This window comes from Excalfactoria chinensis, chromosome 10, assembly GCF_039878825.1.
Source record: "Excalfactoria chinensis isolate bCotChi1 chromosome 10, bCotChi1.hap2, whole genome shotgun sequence".
Classification (NCBI taxonomy): domain Eukaryota; kingdom Metazoa; phylum Chordata; class Aves; order Galliformes; family Phasianidae; genus Excalfactoria; species Excalfactoria chinensis.
In genome coordinates this window covers 5,888,802-5,909,181 of record NC_092834.1, presented here as the reverse complement: position 1 = coordinate 5,909,181, position 20,380 = coordinate 5,888,802, and the positions used below count along the sequence as shown (strand labels likewise).

The 20,380-nt window shown below is 43.4% G+C and overlaps 1 protein-coding gene across 3 annotated transcripts in view; it reads left to right on the top strand.

Annotated features, from left to right (window-relative positions):
- SV2B (synaptic vesicle glycoprotein 2B) overlaps positions 1-19,999 on the top strand; it is a 47,007-nt gene extending 27,008 nt beyond the window's left edge. For all 3 annotated transcript variants that reach the window (XM_072345268.1, XM_072345267.1, XM_072345266.1), the window contains 11 exons: positions 2,382-2,562; positions 2,771-2,922; positions 4,178-4,311; positions 4,903-4,992; positions 6,732-6,842; positions 7,599-7,687; positions 7,880-8,044; positions 10,545-10,678; positions 11,122-11,322; positions 13,401-13,560; positions 14,475-19,999. In XM_072345268.1, the coding sequence (XP_072201369.1) occupies positions 2,382-2,562; positions 2,771-2,922; positions 4,178-4,311; positions 4,903-4,992; positions 6,732-6,842; positions 7,599-7,687; positions 7,880-8,044; positions 10,545-10,678; positions 11,122-11,322; positions 13,401-13,560; positions 14,475-14,658 (1,601 nt within the window). In that variant the 3' untranslated portion in view covers positions 14,659-19,999. The remainder of the gene's footprint in view (positions 1-2,381; positions 2,563-2,770; positions 2,923-4,177; positions 4,312-4,902; positions 4,993-6,731; positions 6,843-7,598; positions 7,688-7,879; positions 8,045-10,544; positions 10,679-11,121; positions 11,323-13,400; positions 13,561-14,474) is intronic.
- Positions 20,000-20,380: the final 381 nt, after the last annotated feature.

Below are 20,380 nucleotides of genomic sequence, written 5' to 3'. Positions count from 1 at the left end.
TTTGAATTGCAAGATGTAGAAGATCCTAATCCTTTAGGGTTGTCAAAATGCTTTCAAATACCTTCTTTTTACTGTACTGGTAATGGCCTCTGCTTGGAAAGTGGGTAGGAACTCCCACATTCATAAGGCCACTGGCTCTGTGTAGAGCTGTGAGAAGAGGTGAGATGTTGCTGCGCTGGGATCCATCAGCTTCCTCACTTCCATGGCAGCCTGAAGGGATGGATGGAATGTGATTTAATTTTAAGAACTTTAATTCTATTAAGGATCAACAAACGTAATTTGTGCTTGTGATGACTTTGATAAATCTTGAATTTCTCCTTTCATTTCCAAAGCCCTTATAAGCTTGCTTCTAATTATGCTGAAATAGTGAAAATACAGCTCAGGACACACATAGCCATTTCCCACATCTGCCTTCTTCATTCCTAGAACTCAGCCTTTATGTCCAAGATTCCCCTCTTAATTTGGAGCACATAGCTTCAATAAAGGCTAATAATTTTCTTAATGTGAAAATTCTGTCCATGCTACCTCTTTTCCAGTGGGAATAAGCCCAGTCAGTGGTCACATATTTTCCTTATAACTTCAGCATTGCATGACTCATAACCCAAAATTTCTTCATAGAATTTCAGCTCTTTGGTTTTCCACAGATTTTATGGGAGGCTGTTGCAGACTTTCCCATAGGCATTCATTATTCTCCATTACTCGTGGAATTGCCTGCAAATGATGGTTTCTGCAGAGTTGCCCCTAACTCTGGAGCTGAATCTCTTCAAGAGGTAACAACCATCACCACATTCTCCTAATGGTACTCCAAAAAGTACTGCATATTCCGCTCCTCCCTGGATCCCAGCCACCATATTGAACCATTTAGCATCCTACTGGTTACAGTGCTTTATGAATCAATGATTAGTGATCCTGCTAGTGTGCAGTGCTCAGATTAAGTGAAAAATCACTTTATCAACTTGATTTTTTACCCAAAAATTAATGAAGTCTATTGTGCATTCCACAGTGCAGAATGGCCAGATCTTCTAGTCTGATGGTTGTACAACTATGGCCATGCACCAGCCTCTTGAAAGAGCTGAGAAGTGCAGGATAAAGGCAGCAGGGTGCCAAACCCACCTCTGAGCTGTGAGGAGCATCCACCCTTCCCTCTTAGCTGAGGCAGTCCCTGGCCAAAACCACCTGCCTTGCACCAGCCAGGGTATTTGGCTGTAATAAATCACAGTAACAACCTCCTCCACCTCCTTCTAATCTGGGACATTTTCTGTTAAGAGGCTTTAGATGAACATCTGCCATGCAGGGATTTTCTCCATATATATATATATATGTACACATATATACACACACATAGATATATATGATAATTTTTTATTCTTCATGGGTGTCTAGCCATGTGAACTGAGCTGTGTATCTGATCCTGTTGTCTTTTACTATTACAACTCATGCAGGCTTCAACAAGAATTTTGCTAGCAAAATGACCATAGCTTGTGGTTCTTCCTGAGCATATTCTTGCTCAGTGAAGTCTCTAAATCTTCAAAGTAGATAAAATAAGTGAAAAAAGATAATCCCGGGCCTATGAACATTCATAATTAGCATTAATTGCACTGCTACCCACATAAAGTAAAAGGCAATGTAACAGGTGGCCCTTCTGGTGAAAATCTCTGTAGAAAAGCTAAAGACAAGTGCTTGTTTTTCTAGGCCAGAGTTGCTAGCATACAGTGAACTGGATGCAGGGAGCCTCACATCTCAGTGCCACTGCGCTCAGGGGGGTGAGCGGAGTTAAGGCATCAGACTTCTGTTGTACCATTGGTGGCACACAGCTGGGACACGTGCATGCTAAGCTGCTTATGCCTGGCCATTGCTTACGTGCAGAAGACATGTGAGCAGAGAGGTCAGGAAAGAAAGATGTGGGTCTGATCAAATGTGGGTATGTCTATATTGCATGGTGTGATGCTGCAGGGAGCGGTGAAAATGAGCAGAAAATGGAGGAATTAGATTCCACCAATGGATAGAGCTTCTGGTATCTGAGATGGCTCATCTGGAAAGAATGGGAGTATGTAGCTTTCTTTAAATGCGTGCACTGCTTTTGAAAAGCTTTGTCTTCATAGTCTTTTTTTGAAAGTAAGAAGTCATAAGAGCCATGCAGAACCCAGGTGAGACATCTCACTCTGTTATGAATGCTGGTTCCTGACAAAACTGACCTGTTATTGAAATAACAAGGTTATTTGTGAGGCCTTCAGTGGTATTTCTATCTGTATTTCCCTCTCAAGTGGTAGCTGGCAGTAATATGGGGGAAGAGCAGCTGATGTTGGCCGTGGAAGGGGCAGCAAACCATTTCCACCTGGCAAGCAGGAGGATGGTGTTACCAATCTCTTTCTCTCTTCTAGGCCTGATAGTCTACCTGGGAATGATGGTGGGGGCTGTCATTCTGGGTGGCCTCGCTGATAAACTGGGAAGAAAGAAATGCCTCATCATATCACTTGCAATCAATGCTGCCTTCGCCTTCCTGTCCTCTTTTGTCCAGGGATATGGATTCTTCCTTTTCTGCCGCCTTATCTCAGGCCTCGGGTGTGTAACTGGTGAATTATCCTTATTAAAAAAAACTCTTTATGTCCAGTCTTAATCTCTTCCCTTTTAGTTTGATATCATTTCCCCTTGTCCTGTCAGAGCAGACCCCCATCTGTGGGTGTGACCTTCCCTTTTAACGTGAACAACCCTATCCACATGACATTGAAGAAAACTCTTTTTTTTCCCTCATGCTCTTTTTTCTTCTCAGTATTGGGGGTTCCCTCCCCATTGTGTTCGCCTATTTCTCTGAGTTCCTGTCCCGTGAGAAGAGGGGCGAGCACCTGAGCTGGCTGTGCATGTTCTGGATGATCGGTGGTATTTTTGCTTCAGCAATGGCTTGGAGCATCATCCCACATTACGGTAATGGTTTTGTGCTTTTGGCTTTTGACAGCACCCCTATCCTGCACCACTACACTACTCCAAAAACCCGCACAAGTTAACTCTGAAATGTGCTTCAGGGAGCAAAAAATCTGCATGTCCTCCTCCTAGCTCATGTGTGTACATTTGGAAAACACCCAAAGCAAATATCTCCTGGCAAATATGAATTCACTCAGTATTCAGCGACAGCAGCTGTCTAAAAAATCCTGTTTGAGGAAAGTGGGACAGGCCACAGAGACCAGGAAGTAAAAAACATTGATGTAGCTATCAATTCATTGTATTGCGTTTAAAATGCAGTCAGTAGAAGGCTCTTGGTTCTGATCAGTACAACAGAGACTGTTGGAGCAAATGTACAAAGTTACTGCATAGTGATGATTTTGTTGTTATTATTATTATCTATAAATACTTTATTTTATTTTATTATTATTATTTTTTTAAAGACTGTATTTACATTACGTTTATTTTCTGGATACGATTTTGTTGTTATCCCTTCAGATTTGAGTCTGGGGAAAGGAAAAAAGGCTTTCATTCAGATTTTCTTTTTTCACTTCAGTTGTCTTTTGCTTTAAGCATCTACACTGGCTTACGTTGTTACAGGAACAACATAAGAACGATGCTGTACTTTCTGCTCCTTGTCAGAGGACTTGCTCAGATATCAGGAAAAGGCAGGAGAGGGGGAATCCCAAAAGCTGGATGACAGTCCTGATTCTTCAGAGTTTGAGTCTCAGCTCAGATTTTGCAGTTTTGGAAACACGATCTTGCCTTCCTATTTGCTGTTATAAATAGTGAAATATGTGTGTGAGGTGTGAGATGGAAAGGAGCTGCTTCTAACGCGCCTTTCAGATCAGAGGAAATTTAACCTCTATAAACTTTTGGTGACATTTCCGAGAAGCAATAAATTCTGGCCCTGATTCCTCAGCCCCTTCCCACTCTGACTTGCCTACGGCTGCATGGAGCTGTTCTTATTGCTAGGTGATTTCTATGCTCAGAGATAAAAGGAGCTTTTTAAAAGGCAGAGCCTGAGCAAGGATGTTCCATTTTCTGTAATGAACATGAACTCACTTGCTATTATCTGCTGAACATGGTATTGAGCCTCTAAAAGCCATCATTACTAAGAATAGCAAACTTTCAACCTGTCGCTGTGTTGCACATAGCTGTAAAGTTCAGAGCTGCTTTATGAGAGAAAAATCAGTCTGCCTGCTTGGAATTTTCACTTGTTGGCTCTTGCTGTTTCCAGGCTGGGGGTTCAGTATGGGAACCAAGTACCACTTCCACAGCTGGAGAGTCTTTGTTCTGGTCTGCTCCCTGCCCTGTATTGCCTCCTTGGTAGCACTGAAGTTCATGCCTGAAAGCCCGCGGTTCTTGCTGGAGGTAAGATGATGATTTATGTGAACACTGCAGCCTGCCATTAGCAGAGGATGGCTGGTCCCTAGTGTGTCACCGTCTCTCTTTCTTTGTCCCATCAAACACTCAGTACAAGCTCAGAGGCAGAGGCACTCCTCCACACATAAAGTATCTGAAGAGATTACTGCAACCCCAGAGGCTGCAGACTGTGACATCAGTCAGGGGTGGTGAGTGGTTACCTCTGAGTGTGGCACAGGAAGAAGGCACAGAGTTCCAGAAATTTTTTATCCATCAAAGGCATTTTGAATATGGGCATGTAAAAGGTGAATCCTGACAGAAGTGCAGAGGACCATCTCTGCAAGTCAGCAGAGATGGGAACAGAGTCCAGGTCTTCTCACACACCTCCTCTTCTCTGATCTGTTCCTAACACCACTCCTGCCCCAGCCAGTTTTTGGGTAACTCCTTTCCTCAACACGGATGTGCTGCACTGTGCACACAAACCATCCCTGCAGCTCTTTGCCTTTCATACAGCCATGCTTGATGGGTCTTCTCCAGTGTATTTGACCTGTAGAACTGGTTCCTCTCCACAGTTATTTTTATTTCCCTTGGTGCTTCCAGATGGGTAAGCATGATGAAGCCTGGATGATCCTCAAGCAAGTTCATGACACCAACATGCGGGCCAAGGGTGAGCCAGAGAGAGTGTTTACGGTGAGTTTTACAAAACCATTGACATATGAAAGAAAAAAATGGGTATAACTCCCCTGGTGAACAATGGCACCCGTTAATTCCTTGTTGGGAATCTCCCTTGCATTGCGATCACCCCTACGGATCAGCACTCTGAGATGCACTTAATGCATTTCAGGTTGAATGGCAGCCTGCTTTGTCAATCATTAATCCTGTGAATTGCTGTGAATACTCTTCATCCCCGGTGTTTCACTATAGCATTCAGACCAGTGATTTTCCAATTATACATACACTTAATCGGTCTGCTCCAAGAGACTAGAACCAAGTAAGAGAGATATTAGCCATGTGGGAGATCTGACTCACTCCTTTCTCCTTTCCGTCTTCTAATCAAACTCTGATTAAACTTCATGTACCTTCTAATGAGCTTCCATCTGCCTCACACCCAATCTTTAATCTCTCCCAGGGAAAGCAAAGTGAGTGGTTACTACTCATTAGTCTGCTGCTTGTTGTGAAAAAATCCCTACCAGGGGTCTTGATTTATAAGCAAAATCAGGTAAAAGGTGTGTGCTGGGGTTAGTTGCAGATTTCTATAGTTCAGTTGCAGACTCCTGGTGAGGCAGCTGGGGAATAGATCTTGATTTATGCTTTTAAATTTAAGAAGACAGATGCTCTTAAAGGACGGATAGGAAGAGGCAAAAGAGATGTACATAAAACATGCTCATTGCTCCATCCAATGGTGTCATGGTGCTGCAGGCTGAGCTGAGCCAAGCGCTGTACTTCGAGGCTCATTCGAGGTTGAGTGGCATCTGCTGGCATGAGCGGATGGTACATTGGGCTGGTGTGGAGCAAACTGTCAAATGGTGTGGTTTCCTGATAGGCCAAAAGTTGCAGCTTGTGGTGAGTCAGTTGTCACCAGGACAGTTCCCAGAGATGACATTTAAGTGGTGCCAACAAGAGGAACACAGAGACTCCACAGCTGAGCCAAGGCACTCCTTCACACTCTGAAATTTATGCAGTGAATTTTCACCTCCTTGTATTTACAAACAGATCGTGGCTTCCTGGAAGCATATCCTCCATTTAAAGTTACTGCACAGATATTTTCCAGGGCTCCTTTCTAAGGTTTCTAGTCAGCGTTCAATGTTGAAAATTCAGACTATTTTGGTGGATTGAAATGACTGCATGGTGTGGGCTCCAATCATGACTGAATGCATTTTCAGATGCAAAGATTCCTATCCACGCCTTCAGTTGTCACAGATGTTCTGCCAGAGGTACTAAAAAGGTGTTAAATGAGAAATACCAGTTGTGATTTAAGGAGGAGATCCTGGGGGCACAATTATATGCAGATACAAATGGCTGATCACACTGTTTGTTCAGTCCTTATTTCAAGTGGGAATCTAAAGGATGCAGAAATAGTATAGTGGACAGTCACATTAACCAATATACAAAAGACTGAGGTGGATGTGATGCACTTAAACTGCTTCAGGGGAGGAGTGAGACAGAGAGAGAAAGGATGAAGGGATGGAAGGCAGGAAGGTGAGAATGAAGGCAGGATGGAAGGAGGGCAGGCAGGAAGGTTTCTTGCTGTAATAAAAACTCCTGTTGTAAATAAATTAATTAACTAATGTCTATTGATAACATTCAAGAAAAATATAGTAAGGGATATCAGGCTGAAACTGTGCCCAGCAGATTGTGTACACCCAGTACTGATTATGGAGACTTTGGGCCAACATTCTTTTCCTTTCTCAATCTCCTTTTCTTTTTAGGTTTCTTATATCAAAACTCCAAAGCAAGTAGATGAATTTATTGAAATCCAGAGCTCAACAGGGACTTGGTACCAGCGGTGGCTGGTCAGAATCACAACCGTCTTCAAACAGGTAAAGAGATGCAAACTCATGGGGTCTTTTGGGCTCAGAGAACAGTGCCTCATTGTTTTGGGTCACTGGGCCTTGAAATCCCAACTCTCATTCAAAAAGCCTGCTCTGTTTGCAGGCTGATTGCACTTTCCATACAGATGTGAGCATGTGCAAATGCCGCACTACCCTGAGATGCCCCTGCAAGCAGCACAGCAGTCAAGCTGTGCTAATGGCAGAGCTTCCAGCCCCAGCCCCCCAGCACTTGACTCTCCTTCAAAACAGATAGATAATAATTCCCTCTCTTCTAAGCTGAAGTGAATTTACCACCTGCAGTGGACTGAGAAGAGTTCTTGCTCTTTGCTCCTGCTGAGACTGAGTTTATAACAAGCTCACATTATGTCTTCAGCTAATTTAACCCTTCACACTTGTTATGCTTACCTATACCCAGGCGAAACTTTGTGGACAAACTTGCTAGATTATTCCTGTTAGGAAGATGAGCCTCAGATAAAGGAGAGTCCACGTGAACTAATAGAAATGCAGGTACTACACTGGGTACACAGGTACTACACATACACTCACACACACCTGAACATGTGATATTCCTGTAAACCATTTATCTTGACAAACACAGTTTTGAACTAACACCAAACATGCATCTGACCTTCCCCCTGTGAGCCCTTTCACTGAAAATATTAAATCTATGATGCACTCAGAAATTAATCTTTGAAGTCTCTGCTAGGGTTTTCTTGCCGATGATTCTTTCTTCTGGATTTGTAGGTCTGGGACAACGTGCTATATTGTTTAACAGCCCAGTACAGGATGAACACACTGATGCTGGCTGTGGTTTGGTTTACTATGGCCTTAAGGTAAGGTACTTCTTTAACATTTTTGGGAAACTAGTGGGCTTTTAGAGGCTGAACACTACAGCCTCACACTTGCAGAAATGTATTTGCAATAGGAATTTAGCAGGTTTGCAAATTATGAAGTGGATTTTTGGAAAAGCACTGTGGTATTTTCAGTGCCACAGACCCTGATATATTTCTCCCACTCTGATGTAGTTACTATGGCCTTATTGTCTGGTTCCCTGACATGATCCGCTATCTCCAAGAAGAGGCCTATGAGTCCCGAGTGAAGGTCTTTGATGAGGAAGAAGTGTCACACTTCACCTTTAATTTCACCCTGGAGAACCAGATCCATAGAAACGGGGAATACAGAAATGATAAGTAAGTAAACAGAAATTGGTTTGATTGATGCTGACGGGGAAGAGGGAATGAGAGGAACTGGGAATGAGATCCACCAACATACACGTGGCATTTGGAAAGTAAACCTCATCTCTAGAAAGCTCGTTGTTTTTTTTTTTCCATTTCCCACAGATCTCTGTTGTTCTTTTGGGTTCACAATTCGCCTCCCTCAAATCCCACAAGCAGTTTTCCACAGAATAATTATCCCCTGGTGTCCCACTTTCCACACACCTTGCCTCAAACACATCTCTAACCCGAAGGGGTGCACCGGGGATGTGGGGATGCAGTGGTGATTTCTCTTTCCTTAGCACACACTGACATCTACTGGTCTTGGGCAACAGAGACAACCACATGTAAAGAAACCGACGTTTCGCTGCATTTTGAATATAACAAATTGCACTGAAGTCCTTGGAATGATTTGTTCCCGGTCTCCACCTCAAAGCCCATTAGTGTGCGTTGTGGCATGGCTGGTAGTACTGATGTGCTTCTCCTGTGCTGGGCAGCATCTCCCCATGGCATGTGCCACCTTCTCTTTTAGTGCTCTGAAGTCAGAGAAGGTACTCTGGGAGATTATCATTGTTTTCCTCTCTCTTATCTTCCCCGAATCCAGCTTGACCCTGGTCACTCTAAGCTCCACAGCAGTGTAAACCCTAGTGATGTGTAGCAGGCCATTTTTGTTTTCTAAATTCCAATGTAATGAGTGGGGAAATACCCCTGTGTAGACCGTGGTGCATTGCTGCAGAGAGCCTAGAAAGTGTGCTACTCCGGTTGCTTTGCACTATGTGCGAAGTCACACTCCTACACAAAATATTTATTATTCTACTCTTCATAACTGAAGCTACACCTCATTGCCCATCCAGGCAGCTTCTTTCCCCTCAGGAGCTGTTTGTCTCAATTTCCTTGGTGTACAGGTGGAAGACCCCATCCCAACCCCCTACATGCTCTCTGTGACCTTCCTTGCAGTAAGGATCTGTGCTTGATGGTACAAACCTAGCCCCATAATTCCTATGTCCCTGCCTACAGAGCAGCCAAAGTCTGGTGAGATATGGGTGGAAGCCAAGTTCAGGATTTGGGGACTTTTGTCTTATCCCAGAGGAGCTCCTCAGCTTTCCCTAACTTCATTTGGAGTTGAGGATGCTCAGCACCTTACAGGATGAACATGTAAAACTATGATGTGTATCACTGTACTGCTACCTTTGTCCTCTTCAATTTAATAACTCTAAACCTGATCAAACTGCATTCCAGCAATGTCCAGAGCATATCTTATAATTTATAGCTCTGCTTTCCCTCTAGCCCTTGCCTGTAAGCTAAAATTTTACTGAACACCAGGCTGTTGCTGCATGACTCTTTTAAAGACAGTTGTTAAGAAAGCAATCTGCAGGCAAAGGACTTGTAAGGGCCTTTGTGAGTAAATACATCACAGGCTATTACTGAGCAAATGCAGAACAGCTTAAGTGTTGCTGTAACCTATGAGACCTTCTGCATAGTGCAAGAGACTTGAGTAGTCTTCTTGGTACATTCTGAGCATTAATAATATCTGTTAGTAGCCACGGTTAATAAGCCCTGCAGTGTTCTCTTAATGCTGCAAATAGCCATCATGCTAGACTGTCTTGTAAGTGCTCAATTCAATTAAGCTTGTGGGTATATGTTAGAAGCCTTTTTATTTGGTGACAGTTGTGGCCTCCTTAGCTAAAGCAATAACGCTTGCACTTCCTAGCTCTTTACATCTTCCTAACATGCCTGTGGATTAACAGATACATCTTCCCAGTGTCCCTGCAAAAGCTCCCAGGTAAATCAATACTGTGTCATCCTTCAGGCAGGCAAGTCAGATGTGCCAAGCTTCCCATCGGAGAAATCAATTATCTGACACTGTTGATCATTTCTGGTGTAATCTGTTTTCTTTACATGATATGCAATGGTCCTTGAACGGAGATGGCTACAGGCCATACACCTCCCCCCGGAAATCTTACTTCATTTTTCCTTTAAAAATCACTGTGAGCTTAAACAACTGTCAGAAACCTTTCACCAAATGGCCAAATGGATTCCTAATAATGTCTGGTTTTATTTCTGCCTGAGGAAGGGGCAGAATAAGGAAGGCAACAAGGTCAGCTCACAAAGAAAATGCCACACACAGGGTGAAATTACATCTTCTTCAGGTAGAGTAGTGCTGAAAGCAAGAAGATTTATGTCCACCCAGGCTTAGAAACACATTTTCTTGTTTATGACTACTTTGAGAGACAGAGAAACAACCAGAAATTCCAACAGACCCATCTCTTAAAGTCCTCAAAGCCCTCTTTCCTAATAAAATGCAAGATACAGAAGCATTTTGTTGGAAGGACAGCTGTGCATTCAAGCAAGACCTTTCCTGAAAGTGACCATAAAAACTGTCATTAGTACTCTGTGCTTTAAACTAGGATGACCTGTTATCCAGTGTAGGGAGAATCTCCATGCACTGAATGAAGTTCTACCTTCTGCCCCACAGATTTATTGGCATGAAATTCAAGGAAGTGAGATTTGAGGACTCGCTGTTTGAAGAATGCTACTTTGAGGACGTGACATCCAGCGAAACCTTCTTTGAAAACTGCACCATCATCTCTACTGTCTTTTATAACACTGGTAATGGGATTCCTAACGTGATCGGATCTCTGTAATTAGGAACTATTTTATCAGATTCTAGGAGAAAGGACGATAGGGGTCTGTGTGCCTGTGTGTGCACTGCGGAATGAGGGTGATGATGGAGAAAGAGGGTGAAGACAAGCTAAGGGACTAGCTGCCATTATCTTTGTAGTTGGCTCATTCCTAGGAGGAGAAAAATAAGAGAAAAAAAAGAAAAGAAAAAAGGGGTTTTCACCTTATATTTTAACTACATTTATTTATTTCCTCACAAACTGAGTTAGCTTCCCATCTAGGCATAACTAAAATGTACCATCACTAACAATGCTCCGGAGGCTGAGGATGCTCCCGTTGGTTCCTTATCTTTCTTAACTCTGTATTTGCACTGAGGCGTGTGGGAGGATTGTGCCACCAAAAGATAAACTCCTCGGCCATTTCTCTTGCAGATCTCTACGAACACAAATTCATCAACTGCAGGCTGATAAACACCACGTTCATGAAGGAGAAGGAAGGCTGCCACCTGGACTTTGAGGAGGACAATGATTTCTTGATCTACTTAGTCAGCTTCCTTGGCAGCCTGTCTGTGCTGCCGGGAAACATCATCTCTGCACTGCTTATGGACAAAATAGGGAGGATAAAGATGATTGGTGAGTAGGAATATGGATGTGCTCCTCACTTTCCCACCTCGTTTACTGTGTATTGGCAACATCTGCCTTTTCCCTTAGTTTGACTTCAATGTCAAACCCTTTGTGTTCACCCAGTGCTCAGCACCACAGGGTCTGAGCTGAAGCAGGACCATCTGGTGCTGCTGAGTTGATACTCATGTCCACAGCATTATGTATAAATAAATAAGACAGTTTGCTTGTGGCAATGAAGATTCACAAAAATTATTCACTGTAGCTGTTTGACAGCCCAGGAGTTCCCTCTTTTGGGTTTCTGATTTTCAAATGACTTTACATCAGCTTCAGGAAACATATGGTAGTTTAACTGACCATGTCACAGCCAAGCAAACGTCACTCTTTAGCCATATGGGACTAAGTCATCAGCTTTATCATTCCATTGGAAATTGCTGCTGTTGCTTGCTCCAAGGCTCAGATCTTGCTCTCCCAGGTACTGTGGAATCTTGCCTCAAGGGACAGACAAGCGAGCTCAGTAAAATCAGGGTTGTGACTTAGGGGTAAAGGATGACTCACTCTTTTGAGTTCACCTGTCTCTCTTCTGATTACAGTGGGAATTTTAGCTTGTTTAGCCTCACAGTCGGATGAGTAAAGGTATGGAAGATGACCCCATTGGTGTGTCAGGAACTTACACTGGGAGGGCAAAATGAGCCTTCATGCAGTGAATTTGGATAAGGCCCAAACAAACCAGAGGGGTTGCGGTAAATAAATTAAACCGAATGAGAATCAAATTGCCCACCCTGCAAACATGTCAGCATTTCAGTATTTTCTTTTGGAATTAAGATGACAGCTGGAAACCCAAATGCTTATTTCTTCTGCAGAATGAAAAGTACAGGACAAAAATAGGGAACGACATGCTGAAACGTTTCACTATGGAATTTTCAATTGAAACAGCCTTCTGGCATCCCACCCGTAGCACTCTGTTGAACATATTATTTCTGGTCAGCTTAACATGGAAACTGAATTTCTCTCATGCGTTATTTGCCTCACTGGGACTTCAGTTCAGTTTTATCGTGTTCCACTAAACTCTCTCCTGTGCCAGATGTCAGATCTATGCACACACGGTGACCCTAATGATGCCCTGCACTTCTTCAGCTGAAGAAATATCCACCCTGAGCAGTGAAAGATGCAGTTTGGGCAGGTACCAGAGAAGTGGGCATGGGGTCCCGCATGGAAGCTTTCCATAGGCAGGGCACTGCATTGGCAAAATACAACGTAATATCCAAGATGAAACATTTTAGTTCCAGTTCAGCATCCAATTTATTTTGCTTGATGACAAACTAATTGTATAAAAACTGAAAGAGTTATTTAGTTTCCTGACAGCAATTGGAGATATTTCAGCAGCAAAAGAACTGTTAAGTGAAAGGTATTTTTGATTTTGCAAAAAAAAATTGTTCCTTCCAGGTGAAAATTCCCAACTGGGGAAGAAAGCAGTGATGCAGCTATTAATATTCCTGAATCTGAACTGTGGCTAACTGAGCATGAACGCTCTCACTTTCTCCCTCAGTGGTGTTCATAAAATTATGGCTCCTGTGTAAATGTGCCATGAAATCTAATGATGTTCTTATAATTAAAAGAGACCTCAAGTGCTTCTTATAATCGACTGTAAATTATCCTAATTGAGTCTAGGAATGTGTCAAGTGATTTCAATTTGATGTGAATTGCTCCAGCTCTTCACTCAAAACTCAAGTTGAAAAACCTTCACAATGATTCTTTCTCCTTGCTGACTTGTTTACTTCCCCTTGTTCTTCCTGGGTCCATCTGGAAGCCTGAGATGCTGGAAACCTGCCTGGAAAAGCCTGTCTTTAGAGCCTCCATAGAACGGGAATATCAGCAAGATCAGATGGATATTGAGAACATTTTCAGGCAGGTTTCCAGCATCAGACAAGGACAGACAGGCAGCATCAAGGTACTTGTGGATTCATACAGATTTCATTCATTTTGGGGTGAAGCGCTGTCATTTGAAAACCATCTTTATCAACAGCATGGTTGCTTGGCTATGGAGGAGAGAAACCGGTGCCAACATCTTTCTCTTGGCTCCCCTGTAGGTGGCTCAATGCTGATCTCTGCAGTGTGCTGCTTCTTTCTCTTTTTTGGCAACAGCGAGTCGGCAATGATCGGCTGGCAGTGCCTCTTCTGCGGGGCCAGCATCGCAGCCTGGAATGCCCTGGATGTGATCACCGTAGAGCTCTACCCCACAGATAAAAGGTGCTCAGAGCTTTTATCTTGTGCACTCTTGACACTGTGGCCTCGGCCTCCTGGTTTCTGATGGAAAGATGAGGCAAGCTGTATTTTTCCTTTTTTTGTTGTTTTAATGAGATATTAAGGGCTCAGTCCTGTGGCTCGACTGGATCAGCACAGACATTTGTAAGCATAATGCTGCATGCATGGCGGCTTGTATGCAGGAGTTGTGTGGGTGTACAGAGATCACAGGCAAAAAAAATACAGCGAATCTGTCATTTCTATGTGTGTGAATGGAGGTCTGGCCTCCAGGATGTATCCTCCCATCTCATCTGAGTGCCATGACAGTCTTATACTCCACAACAAGGAGACAACCATGTGCACAGAATGATTTGGGAGACAAGACAGAGTAGAAAACTTTGGGAGGATGTGCTGCAGATGGTACTTTCCTGCCAGAAATGTTATAAGACTCTTCTTGCCTCTTTCAAGCTGTTGGAAAGAGCCAGAAGTGAAGAACTGTCCTTTGGAGGCAGAATGATTTCAGCTGCTGGGTAAAGCAGGATTTGGAGGAGAGCCCTGTTTGTTTCTCTGGTGACAGCCTGGAGGGACTGTGACAAATTCTAGAGAGGTTGTGTCCTGCTTTCCTTGAGAAGGGCAAAGGCTGCCATAGGGGGCAACTCAGGAGCTGGGAAGAAGGTGAGATAAGAGAAGAAATGAGTCCCCATGTACATTTTCTATTATTATCTATTTATTATTTATTCTCTTTACTTGCCAGGAGAGTAGCCTATGCAACATATGAGCACTGCGGGCTGGAACTAGATGATCTTTGAGGTCCATTCCAACCCAAGGCAATCTCTAATTCACAAAATACTTTATCCAGACTTTCTGTAGTTATGCCAAGAACATCCCTAACCATTACTTTCTGTTTGTTTTCCCCACAGGGCAACAGCTTTTGGCATCCTCAATGGGCTTTGCAAGTTTGGTGCCATCCTGGGGAACTCAATCTTTGCCTCCTTTGTAGGGATAACCAAGGTGGTTCCCATCCTTCTGGCTTCCTCTGCTCTGGTTGGAGGTGGTCTGCTTGCTTTGCGCCTCCCAGAGACTCGAGACCAGGTCCTGATGTGAGCAACTGAGGCCAGGGGGGTCAGGGGTGGACGTGGAAGAAGAACTAAAAAGAGCCATGTTTGGAAAAATCAAAATGTCCTTTTCTATACTGTTTTGTTGATACCTCGAAGAGAGGAGGCACAGGGGGAAAGAAGAGCCCAAAGGGATAAAAATGAAGCCCTTTAGTATCTAACCCTTTTACAGACACGATTGGTGCATGCAGCTACTACACATGCCCTGCAGAGCTTTGCTGTTTGGGTTTAACTTTGCCTACACTGGGATCCTGTCCTTCCCCACTCTATCCCAGTGTAGCAGCACAGGACAGGAACAGTGGCTTTCTGCATGCGTGTGCCTGCACGGGTGTGAGCGTGTCCGACAGGAGAGCAAACCTTGATCCTGCCTGCCTTTGCCGAGCTGTGAGACCCCGCCTGCCTTGCCAAGCACTCCCTGGCAACTCAAATCCACTGTGCTCAACTGTGAAAGGAAACTGAATGGGAGGCAGGTAACAAACCTGCTCTAGACCACAACCAGAAGCAGGGTCCAGAGCTGCAGATGTGACTAGTGACCTTATCTGTCTTGATTTTGGGGTCATCACCTTAAAGAGTGAGAGAGTTCTGAAGGATTTGAGGGTGGGTGCTCAGCTCTCTCAGAAAATCCAGGGTTTCAAAGCCCTTTACTATCGTCACTTGAGCATAGAGATTACTAGGCACTTTCTTGGTCTGGGAGAGAAGTATATACACCATTATACATATATGTATTTTCACATACTTGCAAACGAACGTGCACACATTGAAGTGATCAGCTACAGAAAGTTATGATTTTAAATTTCTGCACTATTAAAAATGTCTTAAGAGAGGCATTAAAATCTAATCCTACTGATTCAAGGTTATCTGGAGTTACGACCTACTTGGTGATGCATCGTTCTTTATATCCAGACACCAAATATTTAAATGTATTGATGACTGGGACTATATATTTCTATGATGATAAAGATTCCTTTTTCCTACAGACTTCTATAGAGGAGAAATTGATATGATGTTGGAGCATTCCACAAACCAAATGTGTACATATTATCCAGTGTAAATAGGAGACTTTTTCTCTAATGTCTAGAGTATGGTAATTGAGAATTTACCAGCATTTTAGCCATAATAGTTAAAGAATATGATGCTTCATTTTCTTATATACTTGGGTCTCACTGAAATACTGTAAGCACAGTTACTTATAGCCATTTAACTTGTTACACGGGCAATGCACACGGCAAGCTTGCACTGTACAGATTATATTCTCCATCAGGTGGGTCAGTTCCACTTGATATCCTGTAAAGACCATTTCTGAATGTCATATGCCCCTTTTATTGTTGCACCTGGAAGTAAAGTGAGCTGTGTATTTTTGGATATATTTTGGGGGAGGGGGGGGTAAGACTTAAACACATATTGTTAAATAACACATTAACGCTCATAAATACCTAGATAGTGCTAATTAGATCCGTTCAACAAGCTCAGCGATAGTCGAGAATTGATCAGAAATGGTCACATAATGCAGGGTATTTATCTCACCAGGATGTTTTCTGACACAAAAGGTTCTTTTGTACTTTTGCTCGTGACCTTCCTCTTACCTTTCTTTGGATCCCTCTTATTTTATTTTTATTTTATTTTATTTTTTCCTTTTATTTTTAAGAAAAATAAGCAGTGCTATGCTGAAATCCAGCAAGACTTCAGTCTAACACCTCTGCCTTCAGCTGCACAGAGGTGGTCACACACACACCATGTCTACCCCCACACAGCTGTGACACTGAGTTTGGGCCTGCAGCACAGGACAGGTGAAGGACAGGAAATGTGGTCAGATCACAAGAAGCAAATCCTTGCTAAGGAGACAAAACCATCTAAAGAGCATCGCTTTCATCCTTGTGTCAATTGGGGATAAGCACTTAAAGAGCAGCTAGGTTCCAATGGGCTATTTGGGATTTTTATAGGTTTATTCTGAGGTTTACGAAATTGATAAAATCACAAACCACTGTAATATCCAGGCTTATTATGCCTCATTTCTTCATTTTATGGGTAGCTTAAGGCCTTTTTGATTGTCTTCAAAACAGCGAGGTTCCTTCTGTAAGGTAGGAGGGAATGTAATTATGTCCTTTGGCAGCAGATCACAGATTCTGTTGAGAACCACAACCCAGAACGTGTGTTTTTCCTCTAACAATGCCTGCTACTTTTGCATGGTGAGAAGCAATCAAATATGTATTTCAACACAAAAGATCACCACGGTCTTTATGTTCCACCCTTTCTGTTTGGCTCTGCATGACGATGACCGCCTTGAGTTTGGGGACGGGGTGGGGGGTTATTTTGCTGTGCTGCTCTGTGGAGCCAGAACTTCTTTGTATTTATTTTATGAAGCACTCTTAGATATATACTTATCCAGGGCTCTAACAGCAAACCAGGCTATTTGTGTTCTCCATTGACATTGCTCAGTAACTCTAATGGCATGGCTTATTTTGCAAATTACCTTGTTGGTTTCCTGAGAAGGAAGAAGTTGAGTTCTTAAGGAGATAGAAATAGTAAGATAATAGTAGGAAAGGTCATCCAACCTTAGACATCTTTCTTCTTTACAGAATGGCTCTTACACATGTTCTGCCTGGTAAACCCAGAGATCATTTGGAACAAGGTAAAGAGTAACAGGTTATTGCAGTCAGTGTCACCCTGGCTACATTTGTGACTGTGCCCCTAAAACACATGGCCAGTCACTTCAGAGCTAGGGAATGCTACTTAGGGGTCTCGATGCTCCCATACCTGACACTTGACCAGGGAGTTCATGACCAGAAATGAAAGGCAAAGATGCATGGCAGCTAGTACAGCAGAAAGGACAACAGTGAAGAAAGAAGGAAGAAAGGACAGTCTAGGGGGAATGTGAATTAATCACCTGGGGTTCCCATCACTCTCAGTTGTAAGAAATAGTGAACATGCGTGATCCCTCTTAGACACCACATCTAGGAGGTGAGGTCACCCTGTTCTGACACCTCCCAGCCAGCTTCAGCATGGACAAGACACGGTGAACACTCTCAACATTTCTTTATTGTCCTTGTCACGATCCAAATGAGAGCAGGCTTCACACTGTTGCTCTCGGGAGCAAAGTGGTTGTTGGGTGCAGCCCCCTCAGCATTGTCTGTGTTTTGATGTGGGTCTGAATTTCAAGATGTGTGCTGTGTGCTGAACCCAAGTCACGAGGCACCAAGCACCACGCATGGAAAGTCTCAATCAGTCACCTCAGATGGCTCAGCTTCGTTTCTACTGTAAAATCAGCATCATACTGCAGTGCAAGAGCCAGCATGCCCTCCAGTGGTTCTCTTTGCCTACATTTGCCACAGTGATCAGTCTCCTTGTCTTGGGGTTTCGATACTCTGGACTGTCCACAGAGAAGAGGAAAATTCCAGCTGATCGCAAGCCCAGTGCTGCACTCTATTTCCTTGGATTCGTGAACTTTTCGGCAACAAGGGCACCGAGGACTGAGACAGGGGACTTGCCTTAATCCCAAAGACCTTGAGGACAGCTGGACTTCTTCATGTGTACATGGCACACCAATCCAGCTGCTCAGCCAGGGACTGTGGCATGGAAAAAGTGCAGGGACATGACCTTGTCTACTGTGTCTTCATGTGCAGACAGAGTATTGGGATCCACAGAAGCAGTTCATTACTGGGTTTCTGAGCACGCAGGAACAGATATTTAGAGGAACACGAAGCACTGTTATTACTGTCGTAGAAGACCAATGGTATTACAGTAAGATTTCTGCCTCCTTGTATTCCCTGTAGATTAAACTGATTGTTGTACTCCTATTTCTTTACTTTGTTTGTGCAGCACTGCTTCTGCTCTCACCTTTCATGGTGCCACATTATGCCAGCAGTGGCTGTGCTTGGGACTGGATGGGCAACCCCCAGCTTGCCCATACGATCCTCAATCCTCTTAAAATGCTGTATGACTCATAAACAGCCATGTATGGATCTTTTGGACAAAGAGAAGGGTTTCTCTTGGAAAATGCAAGCCCAGAGCCAGTTGTTTTGAACTCTGGTCAGGCAGCTGATGCCCTTAGGTGACACTGGAAATGTGCAATAAGCGATATCCCCTGAGCTTGGGAGCAGACCAGCTCTTGGGGTTGGGTTCACGCATGGGCACAGAGCTAAGCTGCACAGAGCTGAGCTTTCTACAGACCTGAAAGTCTCTTCTGGGTCCTGCTTTTGAGACTTCCAGCAACAGAGTACACTTGGATATTGGTAAGGAAGTCTTAGGTCCATTTACATCTCCTGCTTATGTCCTTTGACTCTCTAAGGGACACAGAAATCTCAAGAATATGTTTTTAGGTCTATGTAGATCTGAGCCCAATACATTATATTTCCACAAAGTTTCATCCTTTGGTTTTTCACCCTTGTGTTAGCAAACGCTGCTTTAGGAAGACTCAAGCCTGAGGACTGTGAAGGAAGAAAAATGAATGAAATTTCTTTGCTGTATGTAACGCTAGTGCTTGCATTCACACACTGCAGGTTCCACTGCAAATAACACCCCGTGTTGTGCGTGTTATGAAATACTTCATTTAGATGTTCTGTCTGCTGTGTGTGTGAAATAGCCAGCTCCAATTCCTCTTCTCCTTTTCCTCATTTACCTCTTTCTTCTCTCTTTTTTCTTTTCTTTTTTTTTTCCTTTTTTCTTTCTTTTTTTTTTTTTTAAGAGTCGATCTGTGTCTGGTTGTCACTGGAAATTGCAGCTGTTCCAATGGGCTTTTTGTTTTTGTTCCTCTTGTCACATTAAAAGGCTGGAAGAAAAAGAATGACTCCCGTAGTGTTTGTGTTCAATGTGCACCTTGAGTCTTTTCACAAGTGGCTGAGCTTGTCCTCTGAAATTGCAGGGACTGCCTCTGGTGTATGCAGTGTGTTTGTCCTCACACACAATCCCACTGCAATGAAGACTTCCTTCTACTACTGATTTATCACGCTGTGTATTTCTTAACACATTTGTTGAGGAACATAATAAAATCACAAAGGTACCCCAGTTATCAGAAGACCACATCAGGCAATTTCTCTCAGATTAAGTTCAACCAGGTCCCAGAGGACCCATGTGGGCTGTGTTCCTACCAGGGAGACCAAAGGCAGCAGAAGGCTCAGGCACCTGGTGAGGACTGTTCTCAGGCAGGAGCTGCTAGCTGTGAGTTTGGCAATACCAATCATCCCTGGCTGAAGAGTATAGAGCTACAGTGGTCTACAGTTCACAAAGCCCTTGTATGTATTCTGCCTTTCTGTTGGAGGATGTGTATTAGCAAGTATCATCAAGAATCATTTTCTTAGAAGTGGGTTTTTCAATAAAGGTCAAAGATTTACACTTAAAGGTGCTTTTGAGTTGTCCTTACTCCAGGTTAGCTGACATTCTGCGTAAGGCTGAAATCTCAGTGTAAGGGCGGCTAATATAAAGATGTTAACGAAGATGATGGTAAATATACAAAGGTTATATGCAAAGGAAAACTCATCAGTGTTGATGCCTTGGCTGAGGAAGCTGGGGCAGTCTTCACTGAGGAGCAATCTCCAAGAGATACTGCCTTAGTGGGGGTCAGCCCTTAAAGGAGGTCTTAGAGGAGATGGAGTCGAGTTCCACTCCTTCCAGGAGCACAGCTACATTACTCTCACCTGTGCTCCTGCAGCTGACCCAACACTTGCCTCAGCTGATTAATCAGAGGTTCAGGTTGTGATTACCGATTTCCATGCACT